Raw genomic sequence first — 24,540 nt, 5'->3', positions numbered from 1 at the left:
AAGAAGAGATGATGAGTTTAGAAACCTGTTTTTCCCTGTAAGAAAATCCCAAAAAGTACAAATACCAAGTTGTATACTCTGACACAGGTAATAAAAAAGGATTAATTGCAAATGCATGATAGCAAAAAAGATTGGAACAGAACTTCCATGTAGTATAAATCCATGTAGCTGGGAGAAAGGAGGTGAAATGAGGCTAAATATCAGAAGAAAATCCTTAATGGGGTGATATATCAGATTGTGAAAGTCTCCCAAGGGAAGAAGCAGAATCCCCACTGCTCAACACATGTAAAAGCAGCATGGACAAAGGACTACAAGATAGGCTACAGGGAATAACTCAATACATAGTAAGAGGATGGTTCAGATGACCTAATAATATAACAGGATTTAAAATGACTAGATAATTCTATTATCATTAACCACATTCACAGCAGTACAAGCTAAAACACTGTTGCTATGGTAATCAATCCTTACGTGTCGTTGCAGAAAATGACTGCGATACAAGGGATGGAAATGAATTGAACCAGCCCTTCCTATTCTCAATGAATTCAATGTACCAGTCAGCTGGGAAACTATCTAACAGGGAAGTTTACATCTAGCCTCCCACAAGCCTTTGAAAATATATAGTAAAGCACGACTGAGGGTCTGGCATTCAAATCTGGGTTATCCTTGGACTGCCATGGTCAGTTCAGACTCAAAGAAGGAGCAAGGCTCCAGTTCAGAGGGGATGCTGCTGGAAACGGATGGACTGCTCTCATCACTGCACTGTGAATCCCCCTCTCTTAACACTGCTTGAATTCTTTCAGCCCAACATACTCTGACACTATGGAAAGCCCAATGTACTCTTCTGCTCACAGGCCATTACAGCTCCATCGCGCAATAATATGAGACCAGCTTGTTTTCCATGTGGAAGGCAAGAAAAAAAACACAGCAGAGGCCATAATCTCTGCTCGCACTTTCCAAATAGCCCTATGGACAAGACACTGTAGTAGTGAAAGCATCCTACTTTTTATGCTTAATTTATACTCCCATCTTAAAACCCTATTTTCAACTGAAAACTTCTTAAGATTCAAGCCACAGGAAAACAAATGATCAGCAGTCTCTTCATCACATATTATCAACTCTAAATCAATTCCATTCCTGCATGGATGTTATTACAGTGTCGTAACGAAGTGCACGTCTCTCACAACACTAGAAAACGCGTACTGGTTTGCTCACTCAGCTTTCCCCTTTACTTACAGTAACAGAGTATTTGTCAGGAAATCAGGAAGTTAAACCTGGCAGCAACAAAATCCTTAGAGCCAGGGAAAATATTGGAACTCAAATTTTAAAAAGTGGAGTTTTCATTCCCTAGACGATTCAAATAGGGTTTAAATCTCTATTAGTAAAGCTGGAAAACCCCACTACATTTGTTTAATGACAACTGAGAATTTAAAATAAGACACTAATGCTCTTTTTCCTCCAAAACAAAAAGGGTTTCAGCAAAACACAATGGGAATCGAGTGGGAACGAAAGCTCAAATCCCCCAATGAAAAACCACCACGCTTTCCCAGTTTCATAACATAGTAAAAAATGGTTACAGAGTGCATTTAGGAAAAACTATACGCATATGTAGACAGAAGAGAAGATGATGCCCATCCTCAGAATTTCACAGCAACGCTTCCTTTCAAAAAATGATTTCTCAAGTGAACAAAGTACTTCTTTTGGTCTTTTGATAGTACACAGCATTGTTCAGAAAAATAATTCAAAGCAGCCCACACAGACAGAATGGGTACCACAGATTAGGGGAGCCACATATTCCAAAGGGAACGTGTTTTTACCTGCTAGTGCTGGTATTTTAATGTAACTCTTACTCACTGTTTTGTGCAGCACTACACAAAATACTCATTAGAAACCAGGGGGAAAAAAAAAAAAGATCAAAAAGGAAGCAAGTACACCAGAAGGTAAAAATAAACTTTAAAATCCTCAGTTAGAAATTACTTGAAAGAGGCTAAAAATAAACCAGCTTGTTCTTTAAAAAGCCTTTCAATTTGAACTTAAGGAATGTATTATATTTTAAGTGAGAAGCAAAATACATATGTCAAGGAAAAGATCAGAGCAGCAGTGGAGTTTTCAATATTCACAAACACTTATAGAAGCAAAATATTTGATAGATGTGCTATACAGTTACCCTCGTACATTAAAAATTTATTTACATAATGTAATATTTTGTAAAAAACTGCTCAGGGATAAGCAGAGAAAATGTCTCAAGTACTATCAGAACATTCTTGAAATGCTAGAACATGCCTGAATTCATGAGACGTTCATTCAATTGATGAAGATACATTCTTTTTTATTGAAAACAGCCTGTAACACAGTGTATGTATATTTTGTGTCTATTTTAATATATTTCATCAGTATTTTTCTTGGAATTTAAACAAAAATGTTGCTGCTTGTGTGAGTTTCAAGTCATTAGTGCCAAAACTTCAGCCAATGTTTCATGAGAAAATTACTGAATTATGTCTGTTTATGATTATAACACAGATTTCTCAAGAAAATTATTCCCTCTTGGGCATTGAAAACTAAATGAGTATGAAAGACTAGAACGTGTTTAATGTGACCAAGCTAGCTCTTCCCGCCAAAACGCTTCAATTTAATCCAAACTAATTTTTTAAAACTTAAACAAAGTCTAATAAAAGTTATTTCACTTCCAAAAATGACGTGCATTTACTAGAAGAGACTCGATAAAAAGATATCATTAAAAAATCCAAATTGTGAAGGCCAAGAATTTTACTGTGCAACTGCTGTAAATAATTTCTTTTTTTTTTTTAATGTAAGTTCATGGATGAGTCAAAAAGAGCATGTGTGAGAAAGAGAAAGAAATCCCAGTGCAACTGAGAAATTAAACTGAAAAATTAAGTCAAGGAGCCAAAAACCAGACACACAGATGGTAAAAACTGGCAAAAATAAAAAGTAAAAATCATGCTCTTAAGTACCAACAGATGCAGTGACTTTAAAATATTACTCCTTGAGGATACACAAAGACAATAATCCCAGATTGTGATTTCTGGGCCAGTCTACTGCTGCACTAGAGCCACAAAATACACCGTATTGTACAGAGAAAAAATGATGTGTCAGAGACGGTGATATCTGCACTGCCAGTCTACTAAAATAGAAGGGAAGAAAATTAAACTATCCAACACTGTGAAATTAATGTCTTTGAGAAAAAAAAAAATATTTAACTGTGTAAATGAGATAAGAGAGGTGACTTACAGAATCCATTTACAGATTTATAATACTACAGGACTGAGCATGAACTGGTTATTTGAGCATTTCTGAAACGTTCCTTCTTGAAGCGGTATTCAAGCTTCTTGCTCCGGATGGAAGCGAGACTGTGCTTCCAGATTCTGCATTGTTAAACTTTGTCACGCTAATGGCTTGGCTGACCTCCAATCTTATTTAGGGTGTCCTTGATTTCAATCACCACAATTACCTAAAACCATCCCAGTTCAGACTATTGGGATTAAAACAGGAAAGAAAAATAATCCAAGATTTGAAAATTGAGAAACTGATGTGTAGTACCTATACGCTTGAAGTTCAGCCTTTCCTAAAAGATCTTCTGAAAATCAGAACTTGAAATGAATAATTACTAGTAGTACTTTTAAAATACATTACTTAGGACCAATTTTCCAGATAGTTAAATGAACTAAATTGATACCGCTATGCATGATTGAACAAACCCAGAAACTTACCCCATCACCATAATTTCAGGCTAGCTGTATATATTTAATAATAAAGACTACTTCTTTGCAGGGCTAAAAAACAAAGTCATATTCAAAGAAAACAAAATTATATTTCTTTACTACCTCTTTCAGTATGCAAAAGTTCACACTGGGAATTTTCTCCTCTAAAACAATTACTGAAGTTATCAGGATAATCATAGTATCAGGGAGGTGACCAAGAACTCTGCAACATGAATGTATTTAAAAACACAGTTATAATAAGAACATTTGTCATAAATTAAGTTTTACAAGTTTTATATGGATACATTTAAACATATAGATACGCACGCACATATATATTTATGTGTGTGTGTCAACAATGACACCACTTTAAAAGACTGCTCCTAAAAGTGGGCATGAATGAAGTGTTCTGCATTTCTAGTATATAAACAAGCAGGGACGAGTACTTCATTTAACTCTAACGTATATATGGACGAGAAGCAATAATGCTGAACTATAAAACGAACAGGGAAGCCTGCTATATGCTAACTGGCAAACAGAAAGATGCTGTTATGAATCAAATAAATTTTGTCTTCTGCAGAGGCTCCAGACTGGCATGACCCAGGAAGGTCTCACTTCCCACCGGGCCCTGTCAGCTCCCAGCCACCCCAAGCCAGCAGAGCTCCAGCAGCTGCCGAGGGCCCTGTGGAGAGAGCCCGGGAGGCGGTTTCGAAATGACTCCCACCACCCCGAAACAGCGTCCCAGCCACAGGCTGCAGATGCAGCCGCTGCTCTGAATCCACCCCAGGTTTCTGAGGTTTGGCTTCGGAGTCAGACAAGCCAGAGCCTGCCCGACCACGGCACGCTCGAACCCCCGGGGCCTGGCATGGGAGGGCACTACTCCTCTTCAGCTGCGCCTCTTTGTATATTTACATGCACGTGCAGCTGAAAAATGAAAATGGTCATCAGGGTACTGCATCACAATGAGGAAGGAATTTCATATAGATTCAGATATAAAAATTAATTTTGGTTTGGTTTTCCTACATCCCAGTATTTTCTGCTGTCCCCTGACACACCGGGACAGAGCTCAAGTGCCTCCTACCCAGACTTCAACTTTTCAGTAAGACTGACATTTGCTGATTTCGGGAAAAAATCTCAGGGTCCTTGAGCCCCATTAACTTCACCTACCCAGAATGCTGCAATACACACGATCCCACTGAAGTATAATATTATAAGATGCTTCTTTTGTGCAGAGACCAATTTTACCGACCTTCAAATCATCAGCAAAATCCCTCAGTTTTCATGAGAGAGGAGTTAAAAAGAGTCTTCATGAAGAGAAAGCTATTTATAGTGACGAAGTGTAAGTACAAGGAAGAAATACTGATGGACTTGCTTTATGAAATCTGTGCTTTGTTGTAACAATTACTGCCTAGAAAGTCAAGATAAATAAAAACGGTATGATGGAACACTCAATGTAACTTTCAATAATTTTAAATAGAGATGCTCACAGATATAACCGCTTTCTTTTGGGACTTTTAATTTAGTCTGTGCTTTGGATAAATGGGTTGAAATTATAAGCAATCATGAATTCCTACGCATTAGAAAAGTAAAGAGTTTTGAAGACAAATGAGGGTATCCAAAAGGAAGAGGAAATTAAGCTTTGATACAAAGTGATTGAACACTGGCTTCCTGCCTAGTATTCTAAAGAAATACTAAGACCAGAGGTTTTGCTCATACTGGATGCCTCGCTCATAAGGTGTTAATTCACAGTCTGTAAAAATGTTTGCAATATAGAGCCTAAAGGAGAAAATTTTTGGGGTTTTTTTTCATTTTGGAAATAGTTGCAAATGTGTGCTGCCCTTAACATTAATTTTTAAACTGTAAAAACAAACAATATTTTAAATGGAAAATATGCTAAAATAATAATAGCCAACTCATTTTGCTCAGATTCATAAATAGCCATCTCTGAGCTGGAAAAAGCAGCATAATAATTTTCAGTCCAAATGAAGTTAAAGTAATTACATGCAGCTGGCATGAAAGTGAGTGATACCTCAATATGGAATCTGGTCAACAATTTTTATTTTTAAAATATCACGTGTAAGAGATCAAAACTTTAAAGGAATATTTAGTTCAAAAGTAAAGTCTTTACAGCAATATATTACAGAAAATCTTTAGTTCATTAATATTTGTAGTGCTACTTGCTTCATATGTTTTGAATCAATTGCTTCTTCATGGAAATACCAGTTGTGCTGTATTGGTTTTAATTTTGTGTGTCCTGAGTATGGGACCTCCCTCAGCCAGGGTAACTGCATCAGTTACAGATCAGTTTTCCTTCTTTTGTTTTTCTTTTTCAGCAAAACCCTTATCAGTGCCACAAGGTGCTTGGCAGTTAGTCATTGGGTCTTATGAAAACACTTTTAATTTATTAAATCAGAAATAAAAATCAATCTTTTTTTTTAAAAAAGAGAGGAATTGTTGTTTCTTCTGTCTTGCATGTGACATTTATAGAAGTAAATAACTTTTTCATACATCCTGATTTCCTAACCAAGCGATCTCTTATTTTCCTTGCTTGCCCCCTCCCCTGCCCTGAAAACTACAGAGCTTGATCATTTCATATGCAACTCCAAGTAGTTTCTAGATAAATTTAGAATGGACTTATTTTCAAATCAGTCAGTGAATGAATTGGCAAGGTTGGTCTATTATCTTCTTTTCTCTTCCAGTTATACTGATGAAATAAATTTAAATCTTACGGTATATCGCATCAACTAGGTCGTATTACGTAATTCCATTCACTCGGTTGCTGCACTCACTAAATCTTGCTGTGTCACTTCGTGAGGAATCATGACATTAGTCAAAGTATCCTATAAATTACAGTAACCACTTAATACAGCCAAAGAGTACTACATTCAATAATGAAATGCTCGTACTTAAGCAATAAAATCGAGATTAAATTTAAAACTCAAAATAAAACAAAAACCCAGACAAATTACTTCCACATAACTCAATTATTAACTCCAAGTTACATAGTACCATTCCCCTTTACAGCAAAGTGCAACCATATCATTAAAGTGACCTGTTCACACAGGATTTTAAAGAATAAGCACCTTTCCTGTTTCCATCAATGGAAGATAAATTAACTCTCACTTTCACAAGAGGCAGGACAAATTTGGCCCTTTTACTGAAAGCATCTTTCTCATAATTAATAATTCATAGGAAGAAAAAGGTATAAAAATCGTCCTGCTGTTATTCACTAAATGAGATAAGTTTCCCATTCAGATAAAATCTGCCATTTTCCCTTGCACAAAATAAGCACTCTGACTTTATTTCTGTTCTGTTTGGAATTATCTGACTTGCCTGACTCAACAGTGATTTACCTGAATCTTGCCTAAAAAACTCCAGCGAGAAGCAAAGATGCATGTTCCTGTCTGGATAAGTATTTTATTGCAAAAAGGACTACAACTTCCACTGCAGATTAATAATGTCAATGTTTCTTTTAAATAAAAACATTAGCCATTTAGGAGAAAAACTGTACCAGGAAGAAAATCAGGCTATTAAAAAAAAAAAAATATTTTTCCATTTCAAGTCAAGCCAATTCTAAAATGCAAATTAAGTTAACTGAAAATTAAGTTAATGTGAAGCTTAAGCTAAGGCCAGACTGACTTCTAATGAGGAATTATAGAAGTCTGGCATGGCAACAAAACCAAGCAAATTCTCAATCTTGGGTTTACTTATAATTTGAAAGGAACAGGGGAAAAAGAAACAACATTTGGGATAACTTTCTGATTTTGAATGGTATCTTTCTGACAGAATATGAAAAAGGACATCAGCAAGACTCGAGAAACTAAAAGAGACAAGGGATTTGAGAAGCTGGAGTTTAGAGATGTCAACTCTTTCTTTCCAAGGGATCGGTTGTTGTCCTGTAGACATCTGTATTGTAGAACACAAAGCAGGTATGCAGGAAGAAGAGAAAGGTAGAGCTGAGAAAATAAGAATACAAAATGAATGGAAAAAAAGCCAAAAATATCAATGGCATGTACTACCAGTACCACCTTCTGAAACAAAAATGCAGAATTTCTTTTTAAGCCTCAAAGATACAAGTAATCACTTACATATGTACACTTTGGTTAAAAGGCTGGAATGCAGAACGAGCATAATGTGAATTTTAAATTAAGAATACTTTACCAAGGGCAAGGGAGAATCCTCTATAGGCACAATTAACAGAATTGCTTTAATACACTTAAAAGTTTTAACCTTTATGGTCTTTGAAGTGAATAGGGGAACTGCATCTCTTTCAGGTTTGTATGGAAGGGCTGCACTGCCCTGAAAAGTTTTACAGTGCTGTAAACTAATGAAATAAATTATCTTAATTTAGTTAGATCTATTTTCATTAACTGTATTACCCACCGAGGGAACGAGGACGAATTTTAATTTTACTAATGTATTTCACTTCTGCATTGCTTTGGCACGCCGTAACGGCGGCTCCTGCTCGGTGTCGCTGGCTCTGCCGTGGTGGGGCCATCTCGCCCCCCGGTCCCCGAGCTCTCAGGCAGGCAGGCAGGGATGCTCCGAGCCCCCGGGACCCACACAGCCCCCACTGCCTGGAGCAGGGCTGCAGGGTACTAACCCCTACACGTTCCCACCGGGGCTCCTGAGGACACGGCACGGTCGCAGCAACAAGCACGTTATGGAAATAGCGAGGGCGCTTCTGTTATAAACAACTCCTTGGGATACGTTATATACGCCGGGACTGAAAAGTAAACATAGGAGAAGATAAGCCTCTTTCTCAGCATGAAGAAAGAAAACAAGTTCTTAAAAGAAGAAAAGGAAGACCTGAGACATCTTTTAGATGAAACGCTTTTCCAGGCCCAGAAAGGGATTTTCAGATGTCCTTATCTGACCTGCTACCAAGGACAGACATCAGTCAAAAAAGCCAGAGATAACACTGTTTTGCAAAATCATAGAATCATTCAGGTTGGAAGAGACCCTTGGGATCACCGAGTCCAACCATCTACCCTACTCTACAAAGTCCTCCCCTACACCATATCCCTCAGTACCCCATCTAAACGTCCCTTAAACACATCCAGGGATGGTGACTCAACCACCTCCCTGGGCAGCCTATTCTAATGCCCGACGAACTTCTTACCATATATGCATGTAATTTAAAAGAGTATTGCTTATATCCCTGCTATCATAGATATATTACTCATTTATTAACACTCTTAAGTCTTCTAGCAGATACTAGCACCTCTCAAGACTGCACCTGGAGCACCACGTCTGCTTCTAGTCCCCACAATTCACAGAGGATGCTGGCAGACTAGGGAGGGTCCCAAGGAGGGCCAGAAAGATGATCAAAGGGCTGGAGAACCTGCCCGGTGAGGAAAGACTGAAGGAGTTAGATCTTTTCTCCCTGAAGAAGAAAAGGCTCAGGAGGGACTTCATCACAGTATTCCATTACTCAAGGTGCGGCTCCAACAAGGACAGAGGCTGTCTCTTCACACGGAGCCACACGGAGAAGAAAAGGGGCTAATGGCACAAGTTGCATCAGGAAGGGGTTACATCTTGATATATGAAAGAATTTTTCTTCCCAGTGAGAACAACCATTTGCTGGAACAACCTCCCCAGGAACATGGCAGAGTTCCCAGAACTGGAGGTTTTCAAAGTGGGATTGGACAGGGTGCTAGCTAGTCTCATCTAGCCTCCCTTTCCCACAAAAGGCTGGACAAAATGATCTTTTGAGGTCTCTTCCAATATGGGCTGTTCTACAATTCTTTAAATTTCAGCCCAGTCCATCTGCATATTTATATGCATGTGTACACACCTCTACACGAGTGAGTGTTTGAGTGTGAGGATACACATCTGAACATGAAACGTCTTTTTCTACAACACTTAAAATCCATGTGAGTTTTTTTGTAAAATTGATTTTTCTATTTTTTTGTAAATTGTGGACTATCATCACCTCTCCACACACAGAGCTACATTCTGCCAGTGAATTCATATCTACACAGCAGCGTGTAACTGAAAGTAGATTGCAGCCCCCGAACTGTCTCACCTATTTAATACACAGTATGAAATGACAGATTATTTTTCAAAGGAGAACAAGATAGATGCCAGCATGAAACATTGTTTATAAAAGCGTCACCACTACAGCTGTCCCCAAGCAATAAAGCTGTTTATTCCAACCTCCTACCTCATATAAACTGAAGCCCTCAGCACTGAAAAACAACTTCAAATTTGTTCCTGACTCAAAGACAAATAGCAAGAAGAATCTCTTTCCAAAATACACAATTAAGGTCATATCCACAAATGTCCATTTTGCATAAAAGTGCACAGACTTATAAATTCCATGTTAATATTTTCTTAAAAGCAACACATGCTATAGTTTGAAAATTGATTCTGTCTCTGTACATACTGATGCATTCAGCATACAGATAAGACTTTCAGGTCTCTTCTTTCTGTTTCTGTGGTTATATATATACATTTCTAGAATATTTAATAAATATGTGCATTAGTGTATTTATCTTTATACAGAATAATACAGGTATTCTTCTGAATTCAAAAGACATGACAACTTTGTTTTGTGCGGGTAGGAATTAAGAGTCTAAATAAAAATCAGAAATAGATCAAGTCCGAACAAAAAATCAAATATCTTTTAAATATGGAAATGAAATTTAGATTTAGAAATCTGGATCTGAAGCCAGTTAGGTTCAAAGTCAGATTTAAACCTAGAAAAGGGCTGTGATTCTGATTCTCACTACAGAAAGACATAGTAAAGATTTTAACCTTAAAAAGCAGAAATCACCACTGCACAAACAGAGAACTTACACGCCAATCATAAAAGCTTGTTTTACCCTCCCATGCCCCTTTTTAAGCTTTCTTAAACATAATACAGAACCAGCTCCTGCAAATATCCCAGATCAAGATATGTCTGTGGGAACGGGGCACCTCAAGACCCACCAGAGCCTCAGATCCCATAGCAGCAGCAGTAAAGAGAAAGTATTCTTGGCCCAAATCAAGCTTTTCACCTTCTTGGTAGTACAAAAGCAAGAAGAAACAGTTGTAGCACTCGGGGTGTTGACAGTCCCATTAGGTGGAAGCCTGTGTGATCACACGGCCAAGAACCCCCACCTCAAGTAATAGTAAAAACCCTGAATTCTCAAGTGGATATGGGACTGAGACTTCAAACTCTTGCAGGGTCACCTTGAAGTCTTCTGATCGGCTCTTTCACTAACATAAACATTTACTGAATCCTCTTCCATTGCACTGGTCACTGCTGCTACGTGCCCATAGCTATAACTACGGCCAAGTCTTTAATACTAAGTCAGGTGCCAAGCCGTGCATTTCTTGGCCACCTGCTACAGGTCTGCCTGCAGAAACAAGCAAACTGCACGAGCCATGGCCTTGTTCACTGGTTGGTAACATTTTTTCCTCCCATGATCAGCCTCAGAGTAGTCCTGCCTGGTTCTACAATCCATGGGTAGCTCCTGGTTACATCCCTACACCCCTTGCCTTTTGTACAGGACCATTCACAGAAGACCCCCCAAAAAGAGAAAGGTCTCTGCATTAGGCCTAGAACTTCAAACATATGCATATATCTATCCTTGTGACAGAAATTCTTTATAAGAAATATGACAAGCTTTAAAACGATCTTTGTATTTTATAATTGATATGCTGTCATGGTTCTGTGTTCATTAAGGTTGTTATCACAAAAGACAAATTATAAAGTGCCCATACTCAGATCGGGAGGAAAGCAATGAGACTCTATCGTGGCGTTGTACAGAGTAATGGATAACAAGTTAAAAATGATTCCTCAAACTGAAGCTTAGCTAATCCTTTTTCCAAATCTTAAAGCACAGCTCCTTACTAATGACAATAATTTTTAGAGCAGTTTCAAGCCCTACATGTGAGGAGTTTGAGATAAGAACCTCCAACCCTCCCCATCTCCAGTCCATGAAACACAGAAGTTGCAGACCTTTCCACTGTAGTTACAGTCATAATAAAACCTAGAAACAAACCCCCAAACCCACCTGTCAGACAAGGAGAAACACAAAAGAGGTAGCCTAGTGAAAATAAAAATATTTATATACATTTAGCTATACCACTATGAAACATTCAGAACTAAACAAAACAAATGAGTTGCATTTCTGCCTTTTATTCTTACGTTAAGGCATAAAATAGAAGCAGGGTTTTGTTGTTAAATGAAAAATTTGACAACATGGGTAAGCTGAAGTATAAGAATCCAGAGGAAATTAGTGGTTTAAATTCACCAACCTACCTCTGAAGTGCTGATTATTTTTTCTCCAACTGACAGTGCTGAAACGCACTAATTTATAGCATCCAAATGTTTTAAGAGAGTATATTCAATCATATTAAAAGCAGGCCTTATTTTGCTGAAAATACAAGCTGAAGGCAGGTACTCTACAGCTGGGGATGTAGGACCATATGCTACTTGCACGTCTGATCTCATTGAAAAAGGAACCAGAGAAACTGTACCAGATTACTATGGACAGATGTCATGAACAAGAATAACTTAGGGGAAGTGTTCCGTACAGCACATTTCTGCTCAAGAAGACAGCAATAGCAACCCACTTCCCATTTCAGAATACATTTGAGTTGCTTTTTTCTCTGGTTTTTGCTAGATACTAGAAAGCCACTGGGATTTCAGGAATCAGACCTGTTCCTCCGTAATAACCACGAAATTTAACTCCATCTCCTAGCTTGCCTTCATGCACTGACAGATACAGACGTATATCCAATAGTTATGCATATACATTTGCATATAATTTCAATTGACTCAATCTCATTGTATTTGCAACAGCTTCATAATTAAGCAGGGCCACTGTAGGATTTCCCTCTCCTGCTGTTCTCTCACCCCTTCCCAGTGCACGGGGCAGTCCCATCCTCTCAATCCTTCTGCAAAAAAGGCTTCACCAGCAGAGCAAGGAATATGCTATCGCAGTTGAATGGGTCTCAAACTGCTGCCAGTTCCAATATTTGACTAATGAAACTAAAGTGACCACCCAAGAGAAGCTTCCTCTGTACTTAAAGAATTGGTGAAAAGTTTAACTCTTTCATACGTTTCCTTTTCATGTCTCCCTGGTAGGAAACAGCATGAGTCCAGATTTGATCAGGGCCTGAGCAAGTCTTGAGGTGAACTGAGGGGAAAAAGATTTCTCAAATAAAGGTGATATTACCATTTATATGAATAAATTTCAGAGGAAATAAGATTTTTCAACTATTCCTCAAAGTTTGGTTGCTGTGGGGGGAAAAGAAAGTGCTGTGAAGGGCAAGGTGAAGAACAAAAAGCAAGTTATTCCTTTTTTTTTTTTTTTAAGATGTTTCAGAATTGAATTAAGGATTGTACATTTTGTTCCTAGTACCTGACAATCTGTAGGAGAATTAATGAAATAACTGTTCTAAAGAGTAAAAAAATCCAATCGTTAACTTTCTAACTGTATTCTGAAACTATATTTGGATTTTTGGTTTCATAGTGGAGAAATGATTTTTTGGTACAAACGGTTTCACATAAGTTACTGCAAGGCTTGAGATACACCAAAACTTTCTGAGAAGTACACTGATCATTTGCCCCGTGGGCAACCAGAGGGCTCTAGAACTAACTGGGAACAACCCTTAGGTAGATGCAGCGAACCAGCATATACAACCAGAGTACCTTAAAGGACTCGGAAAGCAGAATTAATCTTTTCTGTTTCTTTGATGTATCACTCTAATTTAGCAAAGCACAATACATAGGAGGAAAAGCAATTACTTCCAGGAATTTCAACAGGCTTCACGCATTCCTCCATTTTCAGGCATTAAAACCTAGACAAGTTTACAGAACTATTTCTCTAACAACTACTTGAATAGATCTAATCCAGTGCCCTTATTAGTCCCTGCTACAGCAGCTTACGATGTCCTAGAAGCAAGGTCTCTTGCAGTTCAGCCTGCTGAACAGGCTGTGATGTTGCAGAATTACCATTCTCTCCATAGTTCTGCTCATGGGAAATGAGGTGCTGTCCCCACAAAAATGATTGTACTTCTTTGGCACATCACACCTTCACTCCTAAAGCACAATTCTAGTGAATGTTCATGCATGCTAGAAGCTGACAAAGATCGCTCTGGAAATCTTTTTTGCCTGATATTCAAAAGGAAGAGATGAGGCAACCTTGGAGAGAAGTAACTCCATCCAAGCCAGAAGAGCCTTCCTCCAACAACAAGCCTCTGGAGTCTGCAAGATGAACCCAGTGTTTACAGTTATCTCCTCTGAAGAGCCATAAAGGCAGGTCAGACCAGGACCATTGCTACCCCTGGTGTCTCTAATGGGCTCTGCCTTAGAGGTTTCTTGGCACTGTCGCTGCCTTACCCCCGGTGCCAGACCCCCTGGTAGGGGCAGGGTGCTCAGCCCCCCCCAGCCCCTCCACCGCTCCCTCGGGCAGGCACGTGGGGGCAGGACTGGGAGCTGCTAAATTAATTGATTATGCCAGATAGCAACCTCGTCACTTGAGTTTCTTCTGCACAGAAGTGAAATGCCTAACCAGTGGAAAACAAAGAGCTCACAGAGACCGAAAGATATTAGAGTTTAATACCCAAAAAAGAGTGGAAGACTATCTCTGTCTGCAGGTACTCCAGCTCCAGCCCCTGCCCTCCCTCTCTCTGCAGAGCGGTGCTGCATCTCACTCTCACTACAGACTTTCTTCTCCAGCTCATACCCTGTTAAACAGGTTTCAGTCTCATTAATTATCCTGCTGATAGGAAATCGCAGAAAGATCCTGGACTGCAGATTCATTAAGACACTTAAAGAATTAACCCACTCTCTCTCTCTCTCAAAAAACACCATCACAAACAAACAAACAAACAAAAAAAAAAAGCAGAGAACTTGCTCAGAAGAAACATATTTGCAATTTCAGACTTCAACCAGGTAATTCAGGCAGCAAATACGCTTCCAGATTACCACTAATGCCCAATTATTTACCTAATCGGTGAATAAACTGAACTAGTTAAGCTGTTCAGAGACCAAAGTCAGCACAAAACTTAATATAAAACATCATATATTAAAATATTAATGTAGCCAACATTTTGCAGGATGATCACTATTAAGATTCCTAATCCAACTTCTTTTGCTGAGACAACAGTTCCATTAACTGCCACGGTGAAAATCTAATGATGCGTGGAAATATGCCTCGAAAACATCAAACAAGCAGAACCATCACAGGAGATGCCTTCGAATCTGGGCACCAACTTTTCATTTCAACACAGGCAGATAGAGACACAGCAGCTGAACTCATCTGCACTAACTCTGCATCTTTGTAGAGGAAAATCATAACGGAACTACCACTATAATTAAACACGCAGAGGAAAATATACAAGGACCAAAGACAGAGGGGTGGGGTTTTTTCATAAAACATAATTTTAAATGAATCTCCAGCGAATTCTAACATACAAAAATAGTTAATAGTTCACATTTGGGTTTTTTTAGGTTTTTATATACTGTGATATTACTTAAGCTCCTTTTTATCTAAGAAAGGGGTTGAATAAAGAATGTTTGGAATATCCGAGGATCTGGCAAGGCTAGACTCCAAATATCAGTATGGGATTTGTAGGTGAAGGAGACCCGTCCCAGGACACCAGCCCAGTGTTGGACTCCAAACCATCCCCTCTGCTCAGAAGGCACGGTGTAAGAAGCTTGGGCCTTGTCAAATGGCAAATTTCATTTTGAAGCTCCTCTGTACAAAGCAAATTCTGTTTTTATGCTCTATTGCTGTAAAATACAAAATCTGTACAATTAGGTTCAATGCAAAACCTCAATGTTTTCATGTCACATTGCATAAAGAAGAAAAATGAGGTAATAATCCTACATATGCACTATCCTATACACGGGCTTCCTGCTATGTTTCCAGTCTCCATAGTAATGGTGCGTTTTCATTATACATTTGAAGACACTTACTGGAAAATTTCAGACACATACAAATACATAAAGTGACTGCTAGATAATTTTCAATTCAGACCTTTAAACCTCTATGATTACCAACTTATTAATAAAAAAACCCCAAGTTGGAATTACTTAGTTTCTCAAAAAAGCCCAAGATCAAAAGCAGTACAAACGTATACTAAATATATATGGTAACACTGTCTCCAAATTTATAATTAATATATTTTACTATGTTAAGAATAACAAGCATTTAAAAGTGCAATGCCAAAACTGACCCACATTTGGCTATGCTTTAGTAATATTATTAGCTTTCAATGGCAAAATATTTATCAAAATAATATTCTCTAATTAAAATAACTCTGTTGGTATCAGCTGTGAAGAACAGCAGCATTCCACATGCTATATAAATGTGTTTATGACTCAAAAATGAAATAATCTGCAGCCATCCATTTCAGTCTTAATGCAGTTTTTTTGAAAGCAGAAGGAATTCCCATACAAATTTAGTCATCATACTGCTGGTGCTTGTATCACACTTAGCATCACATAAGAATACACTTCTTTGTAATAGCTTGGAGTAGCATAAAGATTAGATTGATAAAGTAATATATATATACATATATATTACCTGTTCTTGCCTCTCCAGCCACTTGTCCACCATGGGATGACTGGCACTTAACGATGAACGAGCATTGTCTCTCTGAAACTGGTTAGACCAGCTACTAGTATCTCGTGGTAGGCTTCTGTAGTTTTCATCTTTCTAGTTTAAAAGAAACAAAAGAGTGTCTTATAAAAAACAACCAGTCCTTGCACATTAACAATGCAGCTGGTTATTAACGAATACAAAAGGAAGACTGACAAAGGAGAACACAGGTCCAGCTGGACCCAAGGACAACACAATTGCCCGGCCATTCCATCACAAGAGCTCCCCTTCCCTAACGCCAGTGAAGCCCAAGCAAAGCCTTTGGTGGGTTCATAGCTCCTGCACCCACTTGTGCTTCACTACCTTTTTTTCCAGCCTCAAACCTCCAGCGCACGGACTTCCCAAGTACACAGTCAGCAAGGCTTTCAGAGCATCATGCTCCTTAGTTTCATTCTCACCAGAAGCAAACACACCACACAACAGCCCATCCGCTGACAGCCAAGGCCACTACGTAATTTTCCCAAGTCTCTGTATGTAATCAATTTTACAATCAAAGCTGTCTCACCGCTCCAGGTACTGTCCTTTAGACCAGAATAGCATGCTATAGACTTCAAAACTTGACTTTATTATTCCGCATAATAATGCTTTGCTTGGTTTGCCTGAAGGTATACAAATACAGTCACATTTGTAAAACAGCAGCAGATGGAGATTGTGCTGACAGAGATACATTTATCCCATTGAGAGTTATTAAAAAAAGATATTTTTTTTTCTTTTTAATTGATGAGTTTGTCTTCACATCTTTCCCACAAGCTGTACAAATTCTTCAGCTTCTGAAGATGATTAGTCCTTACCCAGTCTGATTGCTAAAAGCCAATAAAAACATAGAGGCAGATCCTTAACGATGCGAGTTACCCTTAGCCCAAAGTCAATAAATTGCTGATAACTTACATAGGTTAGCTTCCTCCAACTGAAATAATATATGGAACTGAAATTCTGCTTAGCTTTTCAAAAGAGGATTACAAATATACTGTAACTATCATTCCTTCAGGAGCAGAGTATTTTTTCCAGTCAGTGTTTGTCTATTCTCATGCCAAATCAGATTAATTTAGAGAGTTTCTATTTTTCTTATAGTCATTTATTAGCAAATAAAATAAGACTGTAGTCCCACATATTTTGCAATGCTACTTCTTTTAGGCATCTCGAACAGTCTCTAAAAAAATAAACAAACACCAGTGCACATTCGCAGCAAAGAACTTTTTTTTTTATTATTTGTAGCACACAGCAAATTTTTGACTATTTCTTAAATCAATATTTCAATTCCAACAGCATGAGTATTTCCTTTCCCTATTTACTGTATTGATATTTCTTTGGTTTGGCACAGTATTAGTCCAATACTCTAAAATACAGACTGCAGCATCAATTCCCTTACAATTGTCCTTCACAACTTTATTTTGTGGATATGTATGACAGGTTTTGTTAGGAAATCCAGGTCTCAGTCTAACTGGGATACGTAGCACGGTTTTCAAAAGCTTCCTATGCAAGAGCAGTCTTTTCCCAGACATATCAAACTCAAGCTTTCTTAATTGATGACAACTTCTTTTCTTGACAGTGACCTTGTAGTAAAAAATAAGTCTTCTGTTTTAAGGCTTTAAAGCTTGAATTCAACCAGCACAAGATAACCTTGTAAAAATGCCTGTACAAGAAACCAGCCTAACAAATCACCACCACAAATAAGTTTACCCTCCCACAAATGAGTAAGAGCTTTGCGTCTTGGAGCAACAAAAAAAAATCTAGTTTTGCAGTGTGGTTAACCACAGAGCAAATAAGAAACTTGCTCTATCTCTTGCTTAGAAAGGGGCAGTGGAAGTCAGTCCCTGCTTTGTACCACTGTCCCTTAGCAGAGCCATAAAAAGCCAGGGAACTGTGTGTACAAATTGATTTTTTCCTGTTGCTTCTCTTATTCAATTCTTCTCCTCTGGTGACAGAGGTGGCACAGTTCCTATGAGCCAAAACAACAATTTCTCTTGTTCAAAGTGGAGGAAAGGTAGAACAACAAAATCAAAATCCCACAAAGAAACAACAAAAGATCATTTTATGCACAAAACCCCCAATAAAGTTGGTGTATGTGTTATTGTCATCTAACAATAACGTGCTATCTGGCAGACCTAGAATGAATGAATAGAAGTTTCTTCCTATGTAACAAGATGTTTTCTGTACTTCTGTATTTTATAGATAGTTCTATTTTTTATTGATTCATCATTATAATCTTCAATATAAACTTTTAAAGGAGACATTTTTACCTATGCTACACAAAAACATCTCTCCGCACAGCATCCATTACCCATGCACAGGAGTTTTTTGCAAGAGAGAAGGAAAAAAAGTTCATCAAAGGACATGTTCTTCTCCAGTCATTCAAACGCTAAGTCTCTGACCTGAATCATGCAGGACAGTCTTATTGCTCAGATTTTATATTGGAATGTCACATGTAAAAAGTCTTAAACGCCAGAGCACACAATATAAGTGAAATCATATAAGCTAAAAGAGTTCAATCAGGCCTCTGGATGGTGCATCTATAATAACGTCAAGAATTCTGCAAGGAGTTTTCTTCTAATACTATCTATGCTGGCCAGAAGTATCTGGCTAGCTCATCCCATCTACTGAAATATTTCTGTTGTAGCCCACTTCTGTAGAAGATTGTCTTTCTCCTGCTAAGCCTTATATCAGTTTATCTTACAGACAATGCACCAAAGTCACTCAGCAATTTTTCTGACAACAGAAGTAAGAGCTGGAATGGCAGAGAGATGTGGTTCCTGTAACTTCTTGTGTTGCTCAGTGCTGCTCAGAAGCTCAAAATAGCACTATTATCAGACTGGAATAAAACACCTTACCAGTATTGCCATCATACACAGAGTCATTTTGCTGTTAGCCAAACAGTCAAACATTAGAAAAACAACCAGCCATAGACAAGTTCTCCACTCCTTTCTTTGTCACTGGTTTTTGGCAAACAGCTTTCCCCACCATTCCCCACTGGTGACAGCACTGGGGCGAGCACCAAGCCAAACCAGGAGCAGAGAGACCAGTGCTTTTAATACTGCTGCAGATGGTCCTTCTCACAGACAGCTATGCACCAAAACCCTAAGATGCTGCTGGCTACCCCAGAATCCCATGTAGGCAGGGATCTCCATTACCGCTGCTGCCAGGTCTAATGCAAAGATAGCAGCGGTGCTAAACCATAGAGATGGAGGTGAAAAACACATCGCTGCAGCTCAGACACTGGGATTTACTGAACCAGCTGCAATGTTGTTTGCTATTTCAAACACACACATATGTATAGGTCGTCTTGTCTTTCCTTTTTTTTTTTTTTAATAGGCAAATGTTAACCCAGAAAGCTTTACTTCTATTCAGCGTGATGTAGCATTAGCAGACATGCTGCCAACATCCGACTGGAAAAGGTGTATGTAGCTTTTAACTTCAATACCATAAAGAAAAAGATTTCATGGCATAGAAGCCATAAGGGTCACGCAGGGAATTCTCATTTCTTCTGGAGCTGCAGCTGTAAGCCCTCCTGGGACCGGGCCTGACATGCATCATCAGTTACAATTAAATGCTCTAATTTTTTTAAAAAAAAAGTTTCTTTCCCAAACATCTTTGGGGACCACGGGCCACGTCAGCTTTATCATGTTTGAAATGGAAATTGATCAATATAACACTAAAACTGCCAAGTCACAATATTACCACCACACTTAGCAGCAGCATTTTGCAGTATTTTTAATGAGGACATAATCTAACACCTTAAGATTTAGTTCAGCATTGTGTCCCTGCGGAGCTCTGCTGGAGGGTTGGGTGAAAGAGGACAGGAAAAAAGCAGCAATTTTGCTATACTTTTAATTTCAGATGATTTGCAATATATAACAAGCTCCTCATCAAAGACTCTGCTGCTTGTAGATGAAATGATGCATTAGCATGATCTGTGTACTTCAATTATGGGCTGTCAGTGCATAAACTCACTCCTGATTTTAACCCTCAGCTGTACCCCTACGGACTCCCAACATCACTAACCCAACCAGAATGTCCTCCACAGGGTACAGTGACAGTTCCATGTTTGTCACCTCATTTGCCACTAGGCCACTTTCCAAATAGTGCAGAAGTTGGTTTTTTCCCTTTGTTTTCACCTCCTGTATGGCTAATGTAAACTGTAGCAAATTTTGGTGTGATTTATTTTTTTTTTTAATAGTAGATACCAATACAACAGGAGTAGAGCAGACTGAAGATCTCTTCAATGTAATTCTCTAGAAGGAGATCCAAAATTGTAAACTGAGTTTTCACTTTATTTCTACAGCAAATTGCCCACCTCTCATTTAGGATCTTCACTAAAAGAGGATCTTTTGGGTACTGACTTTTTTTTCGCTATCCATTCTTTTTTCCTTTTTTGTACACTGCGCACTTTGGGAAAGGCTTCTCCTTGCTTGGGTTTGATCCTTGTGATGGCCACAGATTGAGATCAGATTTGTCCATGTTGATGAGAGATGAGACTGTTTAGTCTTTTGAGGTTATAATTTCATTTCACAGACTTTGGGCAAATTCATGTCTACAAGTGTATTTATTGCTGTTGAATCACAATAAAGGCTGCTTTTCTTTCTTTTTATGCTTCACTATGTCCATTCTAGACCCTGAATAGTTTGGTGTCACTCTCAGACAGGATGCTAAAAGCTGTACTTATCACAGAATCCTAGAATTTACAAAACATTCATATAGTTTATGTAAATACCTCTCTCTCTGATGCAAACATCTGTTTATAAATGCAGTAATATACACATAGCCCCATTTTCCATGCTGTCTGAAGGTCTAGTAAACAGATTCCTGGAGCTTTTTCTTTGGTTGGGTTTTTGTGGGGTTTTTTTTTCTTTTTTAATCTAGACTTTAGACAAATAAGGGATAAGACCAACTGGACCCCATTTCTCAAAATAAAAAAGAAAGGCAGCTGCATAAATAATGTCTATTTTACAGGGAAAATACACTACATTTGGGAAATTAATTAAACCACTAGATTTATTTCAGGAACAGAAATTCCCTTTTAAAAGAAAAACACCTTCTTACACAGCAGTCAGATTTAGAACTGTTCTCTCTATTCATCAGCTGCTTTTTAACAACAAATTGTACTGAATTTCAACAGTTTACCTCAAAACTAATTGTACCAGTCACACTTTATAAATATCCATATATCTTGAGAATCTGATGCTACTGCTTGGGCGAGCTTCCTTTTCCTCGCAGTAGATTCAGTTTACTTTATCATTCTACAGTTTAGTTTCAAAGCTCTTTTTTTTTTGAGCTGTATTGAAGAACATCACCCCAGGAGCTACAACAAGCCAGATGAAGCCCAGCCTAACATGTATAGGAAGGAACTGGTCCCAGTCACCCATCACGAGGAACTTTTGATCTTAGGTCGTTCTCCAAGTAGTAAAGAAAAAGAGGATTCCCACATTAAAGAATTATCACAGCTTTGTGCCTCCTCTCAGCTCTGACCCGGAACATGGGTCACTTCTAGCAGCTGGTAAAAACTGTCTCAGGATGGAGAAGGTGCAAATCTAATAGTCTAATAAGGAACTTGCATGCCCTATTTGTGATGAAAACAGATGAGAAGAATGACCACTCTGTAGTCATTCTGATGTTTTCATACAGCCTAGTGTTCAGAAATGACCCTCTCTATAGGTCCACAAATGGAATTTATGTATTATGCATCAACAATAACTCATTACATGCCAACAAGGAGAAAGGCAATTGAAAAGCCAGTGTTCTGCTTAAGTTCCATCACCTTATGTTCGGAAATTTCCAGAGTTGTCCAATTCCAATTCATATATTCCATGTTACCCTTTGATTGACAAGAAAGGCCTGACCTTAAAAAAAAACAGTTACTAGGGGCCATGATGAACAGATAGTTTTCTGTGCATGCAGTGTTGTATGTAAATATTTAGTGTTAAAGAATATGGGTTAAATTAAGACTAAACTAAAAAACATAAGACTGCCTATCCAAAACATTCTGTTGTTTACAACAGAAAAATCAAAAATGTCATGATCTCTGCACATATACATGCAAAGCCAGAAATTACCAGGCCGTGTACATTGTTATTTCTCAGACTAAGGGATAGGAAAGAGGCTGCTTCTTCTATTCAGTCTTTACTTATTAATCTCACAAGAAGACCTCAAGACAGATAATGCAAAACAATTCAAATAACATAGGGCAGTTGATGTTCTGTAATTATCATTCAGAAGCTGGATTTTTACTTCTGTAAGCTTCTTAAATAAAAAGGCATGGCTTTCCATAGTTTCACTTTAAAGAAAAACAGATGAACTAGTTAACTTAAAATGTCATGAAGCTACACATTATGCTTAGAAACCTGTTTCCCCTTCTACTATTTTTCACTAAAGTTACATATTCTCTTTTGCTGTGCCACTTTAAAGGCCCCTAAAGAGCTTCTGTGTATACACAGCTACATATGAATCTATACAGCTGTTTCAATGCAATAATATAATTATACACAATCCCGCCATTTTCACCACGTATTTGCTTTGGTACCCAAAGATATACGATGTTTTACTGTCAATTTGGATTTAGATGAAATGGCATTTTTAAAGTTGTTTGTTTACTTTATATGTCAACATCCCTTCATTCGATTCCTTGGGAGAGGCAAAAAATTAAATTGCAGGAGGAGAAAAAAGCTGATAATGAAGTAATTTCAAAACTATGCTCTGAAGATAGGATTTAACAACTTGAGTGTTAATATTAAATATATTCTGGGAGCTAAGGAAAACAGGAAACAATGGGGTACAGGAAGCTTCACAAGGATCTTACATTTTGATCTTGAAATGCAGAATATCTTATAAACCACCAGCAGTACCCATTAAAGTGCTGGGTAGATGCTTTCAGGTGGCCATACCTCTAGAATGGTGCAACTAGCTGTTAATATGTTTAAAAACTTGCATCTGCAGTCCTGAAATGAAAGGAGGCCAGGGGATGAGGCAACCATTCCATCTTCTCAGACTAACTAAACTGTGTTTTTTTCCTCCTCTTTCTTCATTACATTGACAAGCGTGGAGAAGAGCATTGATTTAAGGTCAGAAGCACGAAGGCACGAATGCCCCAAACCCGTGGCAAGCGGCTGTTCCTCCGCAGGCCGCAGCCCTTCCTCCCCTCTGCCAGCCCCCACCCACACCACCAGCATCCTCCCTGTTCACCAACACGGACAGGGGACTCCGCACGGCTCCCAGCAAAGCATCCCTCACCTCATCCAACTTGCAAATTCATGCCAGACCTTGGCCAGAATCCCTCCTGCGGCCTGTGGGGAAAGGCCCAAATCGGTACCAGATGGGTGGCTTGTAGCAGCGTGCTTCTCTTTTATCTGAGTTCACAGCAACGCCATCACCTTAGGCTCCTTGCAGTCTCACAGGCATCCTCGTGATTCACTTTGCTTATTAACTTACAAGCCTTTCTCACACTAAACAGCTTCCCATCATTCTCCATCTTACAGTTTTAGCTTTCAGCCAAATTTCTTATACTTCATGTGCTCGGCAGGCCATGCTCTGAAGTTGGACATCTGTATACAGGAGCTGAGGAGCTCGTTTATAAGACGACAATACAACTGGGTGGTAGCACAGAACGATCATCCCCTTTCTGTCAGGCTGTGAAACAAAACCAGGCTAAGTGACATCTGTTTCAGCCTCAAATTTACTCATAACAAATAAGTCCAGAAGGCGACTAGGTGTTCCTGGTTTGAAATCCTGTATTCACTGGAGCTGAATTTCCCAACTAATTAAATCTTACCATCTCCTCCCCAGCCATACGACTCTTTTGTATTGATTAGTTCCATGTTGGGTCTGAATTTTATTCTGAAACTACTTTGCCTGGTTGTCTTTCCTTGTCTTCTTGCGTGATTAGTATTCATTGCAACATGACCTAGGTTCATTTAAAAATACAATGAATACAGAAAAAAAAGGCTGAAATAACCACTGTTTAAACTGTGCAGACTCTTGTCAGAACACTGTAGGGAAGCACAGCCTGCAACCTGGATTGTACTTTAAACTTTTTCTTCTTGCTAGCTACACATTCAGCAAACCTGTTTTGCACAAATACACAGCTTTGATAATACGAAAAAGAAACAAATATATGAATCTGCAGAAACTCTTGAACTACAAGTGTAAACTGTAAATGCACGGCTGTAGGTTACAAGTAAATAGATTAAAGCTGGTCAAAACTCAGACCCAACTTTTGCCAGTGAAAACGT

The 24,540-nt window shown here is 38.5% G+C and overlaps 1 protein-coding gene across 7 annotated transcripts in view; it reads right to left on the bottom strand.

Moving 5' to 3' along the window:
* PARD3 (par-3 family cell polarity regulator) overlaps positions 1–24,540 on the bottom strand; it is a 406,440-nt gene that overhangs the window by 241,156 nt on the left and 140,744 nt on the right. For all 7 annotated transcript variants that reach the window (XM_014945082.1, XM_014945087.1, XM_014945084.1 and 4 more), the window contains exon 4: positions 16,247–16,378. In XM_014945082.1, the coding sequence (XP_014800568.1) occupies positions 16,247–16,378 (132 nt within the window). The remainder of the gene's footprint in view (positions 1–16,246; positions 16,379–24,540) is intronic.

The sequence above is a fragment of the Calidris pugnax genome, unplaced genomic scaffold (genome assembly GCF_001431845.1).
Source record: "Calidris pugnax isolate Ruff unplaced genomic scaffold, ASM143184v1 scaffold54, whole genome shotgun sequence".
NCBI lineage: Eukaryota > Metazoa > Chordata > Aves > Charadriiformes > Scolopacidae > Calidris > Calidris pugnax.
Note: the sequence above shows the minus strand (reverse complement) of the source record. Positions and strands in the feature narration are given on the sequence as shown.